The 15,792-nt window shown below is 42.5% G+C and overlaps 1 protein-coding gene across 10 annotated transcripts in view; it reads right to left on the bottom strand.

Annotated features, from left to right (window-relative positions):
* OXNAD1 (oxidoreductase NAD binding domain containing 1) overlaps positions 1 to 15,792 on the bottom strand; it is a 59,161-nt gene that overhangs the window by 15,050 nt on the left and 28,319 nt on the right. For 9 of the 10 annotated variants that reach the window (XM_003992150.6, XM_019810735.3, XM_006936439.5 and 6 more), the window contains 4 exons: positions 12,389 to 12,530; positions 5,783 to 6,025; positions 4,892 to 5,000; positions 3,588 to 4,188 (listed from right to left, as the gene is read on the bottom strand). In XM_003992150.6, coding sequence (XP_003992199.2) covers positions 4,034 to 4,188; positions 4,892 to 5,000; positions 5,783 to 6,025; positions 12,389 to 12,530 — 649 coding nt within the window. In that variant the 3' untranslated portion in view covers positions 3,588 to 4,033. Of the gene's footprint in view, positions 1 to 3,587; positions 4,189 to 4,891; positions 5,001 to 5,782; positions 6,026 to 12,388; positions 12,531 to 15,792 lie in introns of those variants that run through there. The other variant, XM_045037653.1, reaches the window with a different exon arrangement.

Genomic DNA, 15,792 nt, shown 5'->3' with positions numbered 1-15,792 from the left:
CTTCTTCACATGTTTTTTTCTTTTTTATTAAAAAATTTTTTTAACGTTTATTTATTTTTGAGAGACAGAGAGAGACAGAGCATGAGCGGGGAAGGGGCAGAGAGAGGGAGACACAGAATCTGAAACAGGCTCCAGGCTCTGAGCTGTCAGCCCAGAGCCTGATGCGGAGCTCGAACCCACAAACCGGGGGATCATGACCTGAGCCGAAGTCTGACGCTCAACCGACTGAATCACCCAGGCACCCCCACGTTTTTTTTCTTAACATCCATCTTGTCGAGATCACCAGGGACCTTCCAGTTGCTAAATCAACGGTCACTCGTGGGAACTCACCTTTCCCGTCCTACCGGCAACATGACACAGCTGGCCAGTCTGTCCTCCTTGAAACACTTTCTTCATGTAGTGTCCTGACGCCACACTGATCTCCTTTTCTTCCTTCACGTTTATTAGAGCACTGTTTGCAACTCCGAGAGCCATCAGAGATGCAAACATCAGCAACCCCCACAACTAACACAGCAGGGGCCACCCCAAAACAAGCTGAACAGCAAAAATCTGGCCACAATAGATACAATCAAACGTTCAAAAAGCCATGAGTTCATACTGATACTTTTAAAAATCTCACCGGTGACCAGTTTTGGAGGTTGCTAGGGCACCAACTCATATTAGATTAACTGATAAATACAGGGCAAGAGTCAAGCATCCGTTCTGTCTTTCATAATTTTTACAATACGATTTTCAAAGTAGGGGCTACCGACGAGAACCAGGGCTCCAGGGAACATCTTTATCTCAGAGCTCCATGCCCATCTGCACACACCTACTGGTGAGGGACAGCAGACCATTTGGGAAAGACCAAGTATTTGATCCATTTTCTGGTAAGTGCTGGTGCTCATACCAACACTTCAAATTTGAGAAAGACTCCTCTTTCTCAGCTTTCTCCTCTTTCTCAGCTTCACCTCTCTCTGGTATAGACTGTAGAAGGGTCTCATATCACTAAAAGCAACATCTTTTCACAAACTAATTAGGCTCGAATGATCTTTAAGAATCCCTGTAGGGGAGGCCGGGGGCCCAGTCGGTTCCGCATCTGACTCTTGATTTCAGCTCAGGTCATGATCTCACGGTTTGTGGGACTGAGCCCCACATCAGGCTCTGTGCTGACAGCACGGAGCCTGCTTGGGATTCTTTCTCTCCCCTTCTCTCTCTCTCAAAATAAATAAATAAACAAACATTAAAAAAAATTCCTTTAACACAGCTCATCAGCTTGGGCACTCCCTTTCACCCATGGAAGAAATATATACTAAGCACCTGTTATGTGCCAAGTATAGTGTGGAACGAGACAGGGCCCTACCCGCACGTAGGTTAAAGGTTAGTAGACTAAACCTAAGCCATCCGGCCTCTTGAAATCCTTTCGGAATAAGATAAGGAGTAGCAAATTACTAACACACTCAAGCAGTGCTCTGCCAAGCACTTTATACGTATTATCACATTTAATCCCCGTGACAGTCCTGGGAGGTACATAGGATTCTACTTTACATGTAGTAGCAAGTGTGTGCACACATGTGTGTAGTTACAAACTGAGGCGTGACACACTTGAGTGACTCACTCAAGGTCATCCATCTAGCAAGCAGTGGGACTCCAGGGCTCTCTCCAGTCTACACTCTCAGCCTCCACACTATAAATTCAAGCCCCCCTGGCTTAGTTCAGTCTGAGTACCAAAGAGATCTTGACTAGCCTGACAAACGAGGGCAACAGGCCATTCTTGGCCAGCAGACCAGAAATACTGTCCGGCACTCAGCACCAGAAACGACAGAGCTGGAAGGGACTACGGTCCAGGCAGAGGTCATGACCTCGCCTGTCTAGAGAGGTTACGGATGGTGACGTCGACTGGCAGGGTGGTGGGCAGGACAGGTGGCCCTTGCTCTGTCACAATAGCAGGCAGACAGGCTGTGGCGGCGGGTGGACAGAGGCACCACCTTCTGCGCACATCTCGTGCTGTGAAGAGGCTTGCCCTGCGCCTCCACTCCCAACACAGAAAAGCCTGGGGCGGCCACTGTCTCTATACCTTTGTGTCCCCGTCCCTGCCAGCTGCCTTTGCCAGTCGGCACAAGAGCCCACTGCTGCTCCCACATCCCTGAATCTCAGTGCGCCGCGCTCCTGTGCCTCTTGAGTACTCAGCCCTAAAGCCCAGCCCGTGGGCCTGGGCACTTGGGGACCAATTGGGGAGTCAGGGCTCCTTACCGCGGCCAGAGTGTCTCATATTCCCTCCCCTCACCTATGAAATGCGGGGATAATCACTGCCTTGAGCAGACTTTGAAATTCCCATCAAGTCAACAGCCTCCCTTTCTTCCTGCTGAACTTGAATGTGGGATTGAAATAGCTGACAGATGATCTTTGCTTAAAACGTGACAAAATTCAGGGCACTTGGGTGACTCAGTCGGTTAAGTATCTAGCTCTTGATTTCGGCCCAGGTCACGGTCTCGTGGTTTGTGGGTTCGGGCCCCGCATCAGACTCGGCACTGACAGTGTGGAGCCTGGTTGGGATTCTCTCTCTCCTTCTCTCTCCGCCCCTTCCCTGCTCTCGCTCTCAGAAAATAAAAACAAAAAAATTTAAAAACTTGACAAAATTCAAAACAGGGAAGAGTCCACAATAATGATGCCAGCCATCATCAGGCCCCATAAATCAATGATGCGTTTAAGCCCAAATTCCCCATGAGGCCTGTAGCCACAGAGATGACAAAGAGCAAGATGTCTTTCCCCATCAGCTGTTCCATCAGCTCAGGAACAGAATTCCAACTGGAACTCCTGTGTCTCCAGAACTGATCTTCCTTCCTTCCCAGACCCCTTTTACCCTCACAGTATTCTCCAAGCTGGTAGCCTTGGGCCCAACACTGTGTGTCACAGGAAGAATGGCCTGGCCTCAACCTATGGACTTCTTTTGGCCTTTTAAAGATCTAAATGAAGATGCGAAGAGCAGTCTGCTTTCTAGCAGTTTCATTAGAGCAGCCTTGCGATGAGGCTCCACCGTTCTCTCCGTCCGTCCTGGGGACTGCCTCCCAACCCAGGCTTAGCAAGGAGCTAAGTGTTAGCTGCTTTCTTTCAGTCATTCAACAAGTATGTATCGTGGAGCTATTATTGGTGCCAAGAACAACCCTGGCAAAGAAATTAAATAAAAGGCAGAAAAGCAGGATTTGGAAATGGCTCTATACTCCCTAATCAATCCTCAGCACATTTTTACAGCCAGCCAGCCTGGCCATTGAAGGCAAGATTCAACATGGAATCCAGCAGTCACCGACGCCTTTGTCCCAAACAAGAAGCCGCCTCCTACATGTAGTGTTAAGGCAGGCAGCCAAGACGCAGAGCACAGAAAAGGATTTAATTTGAGGAGAAACTAACAATTAGTCAGGATACATACTTAGGACATTCATTAACACTAAGCGAACATGCCAGATATTCAATTCCCTAAAGAAGTTTTCCTAATAATTTTCCATTTCCAACCCCAATTTTGATGGTCTGAAGAAACAAGGCTTCAGGCTTGTAGTAAGGTGAACTAAGACCTTAAATATAAAGAATTTTCAAGGTAAGATTAATAAGAATGTGTTTAAATTATAAGTTTATTGGACATAAGATATATAGGTTGCTACCAAATAAGGAAACCTGTATCTTACACACAGAACATTTTTATATGATTAAGTTTAAGGATAGTCTCTTTTTTCCCTAAGAGGAAAGAACATCTATATTGACCGATTCAAGATGCATCATGAGATAATCAAACAGTTATTAATAAAACTCAATATAGCAAAAATAATTTAATCAATGAAGTCTTGGCAAAAAGTGTGTCATTGAAGTCTGTCGGCTGGTTTTTCTTTGATGCTCCAGCTGGTCACTTACTTAGTTCAGCCTTGGAAAAAAAAAAGAAAAAAGAAAACAAACAAAAAAAAAAACCGCTGAGGAGAGGTAAATTCATGGTGCCACAAATCACGTCTCTGTTACTGTCCTGAGAAGATTTCACAGCTTTCTCTCTTCTACCTTTGCCTGCTCCCTACCACCACTTCTCAAAGCAAATGTGTTCTTTGGGAACATGGCTGTTTTCCAGTTGCTTGGAGAAAAAGTCTGTCATTGGAGGTGGGCCACAAATATAGAACAAAGTCTCTTTTGAAATATGATCTCTTATCTCCTTCTCCGTTATTCTTCCTTCTACCAAAAAAAAAAAACAAAAACAAAAACAAAAACAAAACAAAAACAGAATCAACAGCAAATAAGCCAGACATGCTTGTACCGAAATGAGGAAGGACTAACTACCACTCAGCAACTGTGTCTGTTTCCAGGAACTCCAGCTCAGGGAGTCTAGTGCTGAGGCCCTCACACAACGGCTCCTGGCGGTAGCACTGGGCGCCAGACCCAAGCGGAGAGTGCATCTCTAGGTTTCCGGCAGGCAAAGCGGGAAGCTCGTCATAATGCACTCTTCAGACAGGGCCAGTTAGCTTACTAATCTTTGGTAGAGATTCAGAGCTCACTTCGGCAAAGTAAATAAACTGGTGAAAAATCTTTCCAGGCAGGGGAAACCACGAGTAGTTTAAATGACCATGAATGGCAAATGGCATCGATTCAGTCAAAGCTGGAATATAAATTCTTTGTAGGCATACTACAGCGATGACGCAAAGGTCCCCTTAAAAAATGTGGAAAATAAATTTTTAACATGGGCAGTAAGAAACCTGTATATAGTAAGTAAATCTCACTGAATCTGTCCTTACTTTTCCATGATGAGTCACCCCCCAGCTCCCCAGGTAGTGACATTCCTAGGCAGCAACTCCCAACGGTAAAGCATCCACACTCGACCGACTGGCATGTCCTCCAAACAACCACGTGGAGATAGTCAAAATATCTTCAGGGGACTCACCCGTGATGTATGGCTGCAGTTCTGCACTGATTTGTGTAGTCTGTTTGGTAACATGCAAACTGCACGCAATCTTCTCAGGAAATTCATTTACTAAATCGAGGATATTTTGCTGGAATGTCAAACATATTTGGTCACGCTACAATTTTAAAAAATCAAAACAGATGTGCACAACCCCTGCCGCTGAACCTCGACTCCCATTCTGCACACGTCTGCCACTCTTCCTCTCTACTTAGAGAGGTATTGTCTGCAGCCTAGCAGGCCAGAGCATTCAGAGTACAGAGGGCTATTTGGCTTTAATTGAAATCTGAATATGCTAACAAGCATATTACTAACTCTCCGGGAGTTTTTTCTTCTTCCTTTTTCTCAAGCATCGGCAATTAAGCAGCAGTTTCACTGACCACAGTTGTGTCTTTTAACTGTTTCTGTTCTTTTGTTCATCCCGCAGCTGCAAAGCAATCCAGAGTGAAAGCCTCCTCCTGTCAAACGTACTTAGTTTCAACAGATGCAACCGACGGGGGTTTCATTTACCCAGCGGGTCCAAACTCTGTGCCTCTCACCTACTCCTGTAACACACGAACCCACTTGTAGGTCTCCTGACTCGACGGAATCTCAGGGATGTGGCGACTTTTCCGTTCATCCGCCTCCAGATTCAAGCCCACAAACCTGCCCTAGGCCTGTCACTTCAGTGGGTGCGTCCTCAACACTAGCTGTTTCACTGTCCGGCATAAAAAGTGTTGGTTAATTCCCATCTGAACATGATAAAGCCTTGTCAAGCCTTTTGGTGGAACAACGGTTGCAGAGAAAACAGAACAGAAGAAAGTTCCATGGACGACTAATACCATGACACGAGTTTGCTCACGGCAAGCGACGAGACATATGTTTCTCCCTTACCTTAAACAGGAGCTCGCTGGTATTTTTTGCACTGTAGAAGAGCTTTATCGTTCCGACCTCATAGCCGCTTCCTTTGTTCGCCCAGTCTCTGTGGAGGTCTGCCGCGTGCCGCAGGATGGACAGCAGAGGGTTAATTCCGACTCCTCCTGCAATCAACACCAGGTTTCTAGAGGCATCTGTAGGCTGAGGGTCAAAGAAGAACTCTCCACCCACTCTCACGGCCACTTCAGAGTCAAGGGTACACTAGGGCAGGAAAGAAAAGATCCGTTAGTCCTTTGTGGCACAGGTCTTAAATCTAATGCTCTTCCTTAACAACACAGACGGGGTCTACCTTCTGCATGTTTATCAGTGTTTAGGACTATTTTCACAGCCAGCTCTCAACTGTGCCAGGGCCCTGTGAACTGATTCCACTTGTCCATTATACAGGCCATTTGCTACTCTGCCTCTGTGATCCACACTGCACAGCCACTCCAGTACGGACAAAAGAAGACTCGCGTCAGTAATTTTGCCATTTGTTAACTTCTTAGGTGAAGAGCTGGGTTGTGGAAAAAGGCACTGGGCTCAGGGGACGGCTCTGAAGCACGAGTCCCCTTTTCTCTGCGGCGCTCCTGTTTTCTGATCCAAGTCATGGAGCTGACACAGGCAGGATGGAGCAAGTGTCACTATGCTGCGGCTGCCCTGGGCTCATAAGAGAAGACCCTGGGGACCGGGGGGCTTCCTCCGGGTCACCAGCAGGGCACAGCCAGAGCTGTTGCACAGGCTCGAGGCCAGCCCTGAGATGCTGGTCAGTACTGTCTGCTCTTCCCTGGAGAGGTAAGAATAGACAGCAGAGGATTCACACTAGGAGGGGAGCACCACAGACAGCCACCCCACCCAGGTAGAGCGCCTATTTGGTGAGGCCACTTAGACCAGAAATACGATCAGAGCTGAATGTACTGGTTCTCCATGGAGGTGATCCTGCCCCTGACGGGGTGTTATGGAAACACGTGGTGACACTTCCTTATCGCCACCATGGTTTAGAAAACCCAACTGGCAGTCAGAGGGCAGGGCCAAAGGTGCTAGATGTCTTGTGAAGTTAGCGATGTCCTCGAGCCGGCTTCTGTTCAGCTGATGGTTAAATTTTGAGGAATTTCATGGACTAGTTTCTACTGGTTGTTTGAAATCAGCCATTGAGGGAGTATCTGCAGCACAGAAATCAGCAAATGCTGCAAATGAGGGCTTTTGTACTCAGAGAGCCGATCTAGCAGCACATCATTATCTCCAATGCCCAGGACTGCCATGCGGAAACTTCTGAATGGCCCATGGGACGTACATGTAGGTGAAAACTGGTTCGTAATAATCTGAGACTAGATCCTAACTCATTTTACAAAAAACACAAAGCATTTTTTGCACGTATCTAGTGGCGTCTGAATTTTCCAGAATGTAACCATCATGTGGATTGTGCTTTGCTGTATCCAGAACTTTACCAAATACGTGCACTGTTCTGGAAAACCACATCCCAGTTGGTAACATGCATGTGTGATGCTTCTGTCACCATAAAGAATCTTACAATCTGCATCTGTAGAGGGTATACTCATGGTGATTCCACACTGAGGAATAACCATCTGCCTACTTTGTTCTTCTAGTTAAGGTATGCCCAACCATTCATACACTTAAACACACAGGGGCACCTGGGTGGCTCAGGTGATTAAGCATCTGACTTCAGCTCAGGTCATGATCTTGTGGTTTGTGAGTTCCAGCCCCGCTTGGGCTCTCTGCTCTCAGCACAGAGCCCACTTTAGATCCTCCGTCCCCTCTCTCTCTGCCCTACCCCACTTGTGCTCGCTCGCACGCTCTCTCTCTCTCTCTCTCTCACTCTCAAAATAAAAAAAATATAAAGAAACATATAGGCTCTGATTGTGAATCACTCTACTTTTTCTTTAAGTAGGCTTCATACCCAGCATGGAGCCCAATGCAGGGCTTGAACTCACGACCCTGAGATCAAGACCTGAGCTGAGATCAAGAGTCAGATGCTTAACCAACTGAGCCACCCAGGCACCCCATGAATCACTTTTATTTCTCCTTGGCATTACACTTAGAGAATTATGCCACCCCAAAATTTGTCATGTGTTGATAACACTAACTTTGAATTTCATCTCAGGATAGTTCTACAAAGAGGGCGTTGGATCTGACAGGGTTGAGACTTCTAGTTTGGAGAAAATGCACTCATCTAGGAGCCAGAAGACTGAATCTTAATCACAGTCTATGAAGTCCATCAAGTTGCTTAATTTTTCTGAGCCTCTGCTACCACGTCTGTTAAATGGGTACCAGCACCTGTCCTACTCACTTCACAGGGCTGTGGTGGCCGTCATATGACACACTATGGGGAAGAGCTTGCTGGCATCAGGTTCTATTATGAGAGGGTGTTTTAGTCATTGCAGCCGTCACAGAAGAGAAAGCACTGAGGGTGCCTGCTTCCTTCTTCCCTAAAAACGAGAGTCTAGAACTAAAGAAATTTATATCAAAAGCAAAGCTTCGCTCCATTACATGTTCCTGATGCAGATCAACTGAATGAACACCCTCCTAAGAAGCAGTAAGTTATCATGTGCTTTTAAAAGACCAAACCCTCAGCATTCACTCCTTGACACCTTACATGGCAGGTAGGCAGCTAAGTACTTTTTGACATGAATTGAATTTGGGGCTTTACAACGGAAAGATGTTAAATCTTAAGAGTTAATCTTTGAGAAATCTAAGAAAAAATGAAAATTATTTTAATTCACTAAAGAGGTTCCTTTCTGGAAAGTAAAGAACGATTAAATGAAGGGAAATCCTTTCTCAGAAAAAACATCTGAACTGAACAATTTTAAATATATAGGCCATTTTTACATGAAGAACGGTAAGTGGGTTTTCATTTTTGACAAAAGAAATTAGCAGCAAGGGAGCATTCTGTTAGGAATAAGTACAATCTAGGAATCACTACAGTGGCCACCAAAGTGCTTTAAAATGCCCCTTCTTTCCAAGTCTCAAAAGGAGAAGCTGTGACACGAGAGGCTCTGCCTAATGACGACAGATTTAATCTCTTTGTACCCTCCCTCCCCATCCTGCTTGCCTGTACACGCTTCTCTTTATTTCCAAGAATATAAGAGAGACTAAGAAATGAGACAGAAATCATTTTCTCCAATGGTCATCTTCGGTAGGACCAGTAATGACAGCAAAGCCTTTAGGGTACTGTTTTTAGAAACCAGAGTATTTTCAAAACCCTAAAGTTGGCACCAACAACAAAACAATGTGCATGCCATCTCCTTAGTGACAAAATAATCTTAAATAGATCTATCTTCTAATTTGCTAGCATCTGGAAAGAATGAAAAGCCATCTTTGTCTTTTATTGATCAATAAAAACTGCCAAGGTAGCATGAACACAAGACTCAAAGTGCTACACGGTATAATATGTAAGCGAGTAAAAGGACGTTACCCTCAATTACATAGCCATGTATCTAATTTGGGTATAGATTTTTCTACTTGCGAAATAAACAACTTTTCCACAGCAACTGGAGCCCAGCACACAATAGCTGTCTAGAACCCTTTACCCTGCCAGGAGCCTGAGCCAAAGCAGATAAAATAAAGGAAGACATTTATGGCACTTTATCCCCTGTCCCCACAGAGCAGCCTGCTGCCACCCAGACACTCACGTGCCTCCATTGTCCACTCTAATAGCTTCGTAAGACAAACCCTCAGGAGGAAAACAGCCACCTGAGAATGGTTCCAAGAGAAATTTGACTTCATAAAGGCTGTTTGCAACTCCCACCGGGCAGAGTGGAGCAGGCACTACAATTAAAATGTGCATTCAAGCAATGCCACTTGGAGATTTTCTACCGCCTCTAAGAATAAGTTCCTTCATTGAAATGTCAATGAGGCATGAAACCAAGCAGGGAGCTGTGGACCAGGACCAGGTCAGGTCACGTGGGAGGCTGATCACTGGAGGGGACTCATGGAACTAGGAGCCACGATGGCTAAGCTCATTTTAACACTGAGTGTGGGACACATGGAAACCTTGCTGGTTCCACCCCCATGGCATCTTTTAGAGACTCAGGATGCAGCCTACAGACAGCCATGGGTGGAAAATCCAAAGCGAATCTAAAAACGAATGCAGCAGCTGAGGACACATGGAAGGAGTGACTCAGAAGGTCAGAGGGTAAAAATGTGACAGGATACACTTAGAATGGAAATGCTAAGGCAAGCAGCTGCCTTACTCTGAACAGATACAACTTGACATGCAGACCCTAATTAGAACAGCTATTTTTTATGCCCCTATATCTTTTCTTTTTAATTACCTTACAGTAATACATTTTTTTGGGTGGGGGGAGTATAGCTCTATGAATTTTAACACATACGTAGATCTACGTAACTACCAAAACCGAGATACAGAACAGCTCCATCACCCTCAAAACCTCCCTGTGCTCTCTATGCTCACACCTTTCCCTACCCCTCACCCCTGTTAACCACTCATCTGTTTTCCATCATTGTATCTTTGTCTTCCAGAGTGTGACAAAAATGGGATTATGGAGTACGTAACCTTTGAGAACTGGCTCTTTTCACTTTACATGTGGCCTTTGAGCCTCACCCAAGGGGAGAGCAACAATAGTTCATCCATTTTTATTGCTGAATAACAATACATTGTTATGAATGGATCACAGTTCGTTTATTCACTCACCCGCTGAGAAACATTTAGGTTGTTTCCAGATTTTGATAATTATGAATAGAACAACGATAGATGTTCCTATACAGGCTTTTAAATGAACAGAGCTTTCATTTCTCTAGAATAAACACCCAGAAGCAGTATTACTAGGACTTACGATAAGTGCATATTTAATTCCATACAAAACTACCAAATGTTTTCCAGATTGGCTGTATTACCTTGCATTCCTGCTAGCAATCTAAGCAATACAAGAGACTTCCAGTCACTCCACATCCTTACCAGCACTTGGTATTGTCAGAATTTTTAACTTTCGTCATTCTATGAGGTGTGTAGAGACACCGTGCTATATACGGTTTTAATCTGCATTTCCCTAATGAGGGTGAACATCTGGTCATTGCTTATTTGCCATCTTACATCCTTTTAGAGAAGTACCTTTCGATCTTCTGCCTATTTTTAAATTATGCTTGTTTTCTTTTTGCTGACTTTTGAGAGTTCTTTATGTATTCTGGGTATTACAGATCCTTTCTTGGATATCTAACGTGCAAATAACTTTCTCTGAGTCTGTAGCTTGTTTTTTTTTTTTTTTTTTTTTTAATTCTGTTAACAGTATCTTTTGCAGAAAAATGTTTTTAATTTTGATTAAGTCCTATACATCAATCTCTTCTTTTATGGCTTTTGCTTTTGGTGTCCTGCCTAAGAACACTTTGTCCACCCTCAAGTTCAGAATATTTCCTAAGTTTTCCCCTGAAATTTTTATAGTTTTGTGTTTTCCACTTAGATCTACAACCTATTTTGGGTGAATTTTCAACATAAAGTATGACATTTAGGTCAAAGTTCTTTTTCTTTTTTTTGCATACGGATAAACAACAGTCCCGTCTCTACATGTTGAAAAGGTTACTCTTTTGCCACTGAATTTCTTCAGCACTTTCGTCAAAACTCAAATGGCCATATGTATGTTGGTCTATTTCTGAACTCTTTATTCTGTTCCATCAATTTATGTGTGTATCCCTTCACCAATACCACACTGTTTTCATTACTGTAGCTTTATTTTCACCTTAAATTTGAGCAATGTGATTCTTCCCGCTTTATTCTTTTTCAAAACTGTTTTAGCTCTTCTGGTCCCTCTGCCCTTCCAATAACTGCTAAAATCAGTTTATCTACCGCTACAATATTTATACTGGTACATTTCTTTTTGGAAAAGGTGATAAGAAAAGGCCTGGGATGGGATGGAGGTTGTTGGTAAATATAGAAGGCACAGTCCAGAAACAAAAGGGATGGTGGTAAAAAGGAGAGAAGGGTCAAAAACTAAGAAGACAACTAATCTGTGCTGAGCTCATTCTTTGTTACCAGAGTTCTAGAAGGTAATGAACAGGCAGCTTCTGTAGGATTGTGCTGAGTCCCATGGTAAAACAGCAGTTATTAGCAGCAAATGTGGATTCCCTCTCAGAATCACGTGTGAAGAACTCTCCAGAAAGGCAATAACACCACAGATTCAGCAGCACTCAGCTCTGGGCACGAGCGGGGTGCAATCAGAAATTGTTTCTTTTCCAAATGAGAGAGTGATGGTTTAATTCCCTTTGTTTAGGACAGTTAGGAAAAAATAATCTGACTTATAGATGTACCATTTACGAGACATATATACGGAGGCAACTTTCAAAAACTTACATAAGACATAAAATATTTCAGTACTAAAGAGTGTTCAACTCAACACTGGTAACCCAGAAGATATTATCAGTCTTCTTCCTTAATGTATCAAAAGGATTCTGCTTCTTTGACCATTATGGAGTCTGAATTGTGGATATAGGGGCTCTTTGTGAGCACGTACCCTTTTCACTCAAGCCTAGGTTTCTTAAGTGCATGAAGTGAGCTGAACACCAACTTTGTGGGAGGCAGTGATGCCCAGACCTCCAAGTTTAAACAGGTTTGCTCACCTGATTGTGAATCCAGAGAGCAGGGGGGTGGTTCGCATATTTCACTGCCAATTCTATCATCCTCTCTTGTTTTAGCAGTCTGGGGCTGGAGCATATTGAGAACCCACCAACCACAGAGACTCCTGGGATAAAGAAATCAACCCTAAAAAAAAAGAAAAAGGAAATAAACTCTTTCTGTTGAAGCAATTTTAAAAGTGGGCAATAGGTAAGTAACACTGACAAACTTTTAGCTAATTAAGAAAAAAAAAAGAGAAAAGATAAAATGAATAAAACCAGGAATGGAAAAAAGGACATCATCACCAACCTTACAAAAATAAAAAAGATTATAAAGGAACTCTATGAACAACTGGATGACAAAAATTTAGATAGCTTAGGTGAAATGGGTATAGTCCTAGAAAGACAGAAACTCCCAAATTGGACTCAAGAAGAAACAGGATATCTGAATAGACCCTTAACAAGCAAATAAATTGAATTAGTAATTTCAAAACTTCCTAGAAAGAAAAGGATAGGTCCAGATGGCACAATGGGTGAATTCTACCAAACATTTAAAGAACACTAATCTTTCACAAACTCTTCCAAAGAACAGAAAAGAACTCTTCCAAGTTCATTCTATAAGGCTAATATTACCCTGCTACCCAAATCAGACAAAGGTATATAACAAGAAAAGAAACTACAGATCAATATCCCTTGTGAATATGGACCCAAAAATCCCAGGAATACTAGGTTGATTTAACATCTGAAAAACCCAGGTACCATCTTAATAGATGCAGAAAAGGAATTTGACAATATTCAAGAGACTTACATAATAAAAATATTCAACAAACTGGGAATAAATGGGAGCTTCCTCAAACTAATAAAGGACACCTACAAAATATCCAACATTTCACGTTGAAAAGCTGAAAGTTTCTCCTCTAAAAACAGAAACAAGACAAGGATGTTTGCTCTTACCACTTCTTTTCAACATTGTACTAGAGGTTCTAGCCAAGGCAATTAAGCAAGAAAATGAAATAAAGAAGCTACAGATGACATGATGTTGTATATAAAAAATCCTAAGGAACCTACTATAAAGGTATTATAATAAGCAACTTCAAATAATGTTGCAGGATACAAGACTAGCAAAAATCAATTGTAGGGGTGCCTGGGTGGCTCAGTCTGTTAAGCATCTGAATCTTAATTTTGGCTCAGGTCATGATCTCATAGTTCATGAGATGGAGCCCTGCATCAAGCTCTGCGCTGACAACCTGGAGACTACTTGGGATTCTCTCTCTCTCTGCCCCTACCCTGTGCATGCTCTCTCTCTCAAAAATAAGCATTAAAAAAAAATCAGTTGTATTTCCATACACTAGCAGTTAGCAATCTAAATGTGAAATTAAGAAAAATAATTCTGGGGCGCCTGGGGAGCTCATTTGGCTAAGTGTCCGACTTCGGCTCAGGTCATGATTTCATGGTTCGTGAGTTCAAGCCCCACATCTGGCTCTGTGCTGACAGCTCAGAGTCTGGAGCCTATTTCAGATTCTGTGTCTCCCTCTCTCTCTGTCCCTACCCCGCTCACGCTCTCTCTCTTTCTCAAAAATAAATAAACATTAAAAAAATTTTTTAAGAAAAATAATTCTATTTATAATAGCATAAAAAAGAATAAAACAACTGGGAATAAATTTAACAAAAAAAGTGTAAGCATTGCACACCATTGCACTACAAAACATTATGGGGAAAATTCAAATATATAAATATAAGAAGACATCTAACATTCATGGATTGGAAGACTCGATAATGTTAAGATGGCAATACTCTCCAAATTGATCTACAGATTCAGTGTGTGCAATACCTATCAAAAGCCCCAGCTGGTTTCTTTGCAGAAATTGGCAAGTTAATCATAAAATTAATGTGGAAATTCAAGGAATCCAGAATCATCAAAACAATCTGGAAAAAGAAGTACAAATTTGGAGGACTCACACCTTCTGATTTCAAAATTTACTATTAAGTTACAGAAATGAAGATACTGTAGTACCGGCATAAGGACAGGTACATAGATCAATGGTAAAGAATTGAAAGTCTAGAAGTGAACTCTTAAATATACAGTCAACTCACTTTTGACAAGAGAGCAACACAATTCAATGGCAAAAGAATCGTCTTTTAAATGACTGGTGCTGGAACAACTGGATATCCACAAGTAAAGAAAATGAAGCTGGACCCCTACCTCACACCATATACAAAAATTAACTCAAAATGGGTCACAGGCTTAAAGGTAAGAGCAAAAATTATAAACTCTTAGAAGACTTACAGAGGAATAACTCTTTGTGGCAATGGTTACTAAGATACGATACCAAACATTTTAAAGAAAAAATGATGAAACTAGACTACAACAAAATTAAATACTTTGTGCTACAAATGATACTATCAAGTTAAAGGACAACACACAGAATGGGAGAAAATATTTTTAAATCATATGCCTGATAAGGGACTTTGACACAGAACACATAAAGAACTCTTAAAAATGGGCAAAGGATTGGTATAACATTTCTCCAAAGAAAATACATAAATGGCAAATAAGCAAATAAAAAGATGCTCAGCATCATTAGTTATTAGGAAAATGCAAATCAAAATCACAAGAGCTATCACTTCACACTCACTAGGATCGATGGCTAATCAGAAAGACAATAGTATTAGAGAGGATCCTGAGAAACTGGGACCCTTACACACTACTGGTGGGGACGTAATGTGGTGCAGCCACTTTGGAAAACACTTTGGCAGTGACTCAAAATGTCAGAGTTACCATATGACCAACAACTCCACTCTTAAATACCCACGAGAAATGAAAATATATGCCCAATCAAAAACATGCACATGAATATGCATGGCAGCATTACTGGTAATAGACTAAAAGGGAAAACAATCTGAATTTTCATCAATTGATGAATGTATAAACAAAATGAGGTACATCCACAAGAGAATGAAGCACTGAGACATGCCACAACATAGATGAACATTAAAATCGTGTTAAGAGAAAGAAGCCAGCCACCAAAAAGACCACCTATTGTATAATTCCATTGATATGAAATACCCAGACTGGCAAATCCATAAAGACAGAAAGTAGAGCAGTTAAGCAGGTGAGGATGGGGAGTGAATGATAAGCAGTATAGGGTTTCTTTTGGGGATGATGAGAATGTTGTAAAATTTTGTTCTGTTGATGGCTGCACAGTTCTGTGAATGTAGTACAAACCACTGAATTGTACACTTTAAAGAGTACTTTTTTTAAGTTTATTCATTTATCTTGAGAGAGAGAGAGAGAGCTAGCACGTGCACATGCAAGCGGCAGAAGGGCAGAAGGAGAGAAGAGACAGAATCCTAAGCAGGCTCCGCACTGTCAACGCCAAACCCAAAGTGGGGCTCGATCTCACAAACCG

Source organism: Felis catus, chromosome C2 (genome assembly GCF_018350175.1).
Source record: "Felis catus isolate Fca126 chromosome C2, F.catus_Fca126_mat1.0, whole genome shotgun sequence".
Lineage (NCBI taxonomy): Eukaryota > Metazoa > Chordata > Mammalia > Carnivora > Felidae > Felis > Felis catus.
The sequence above is the reverse complement of the archived record's forward strand: the minus strand, read 5'-3'. Positions and strand labels throughout refer to the sequence as shown.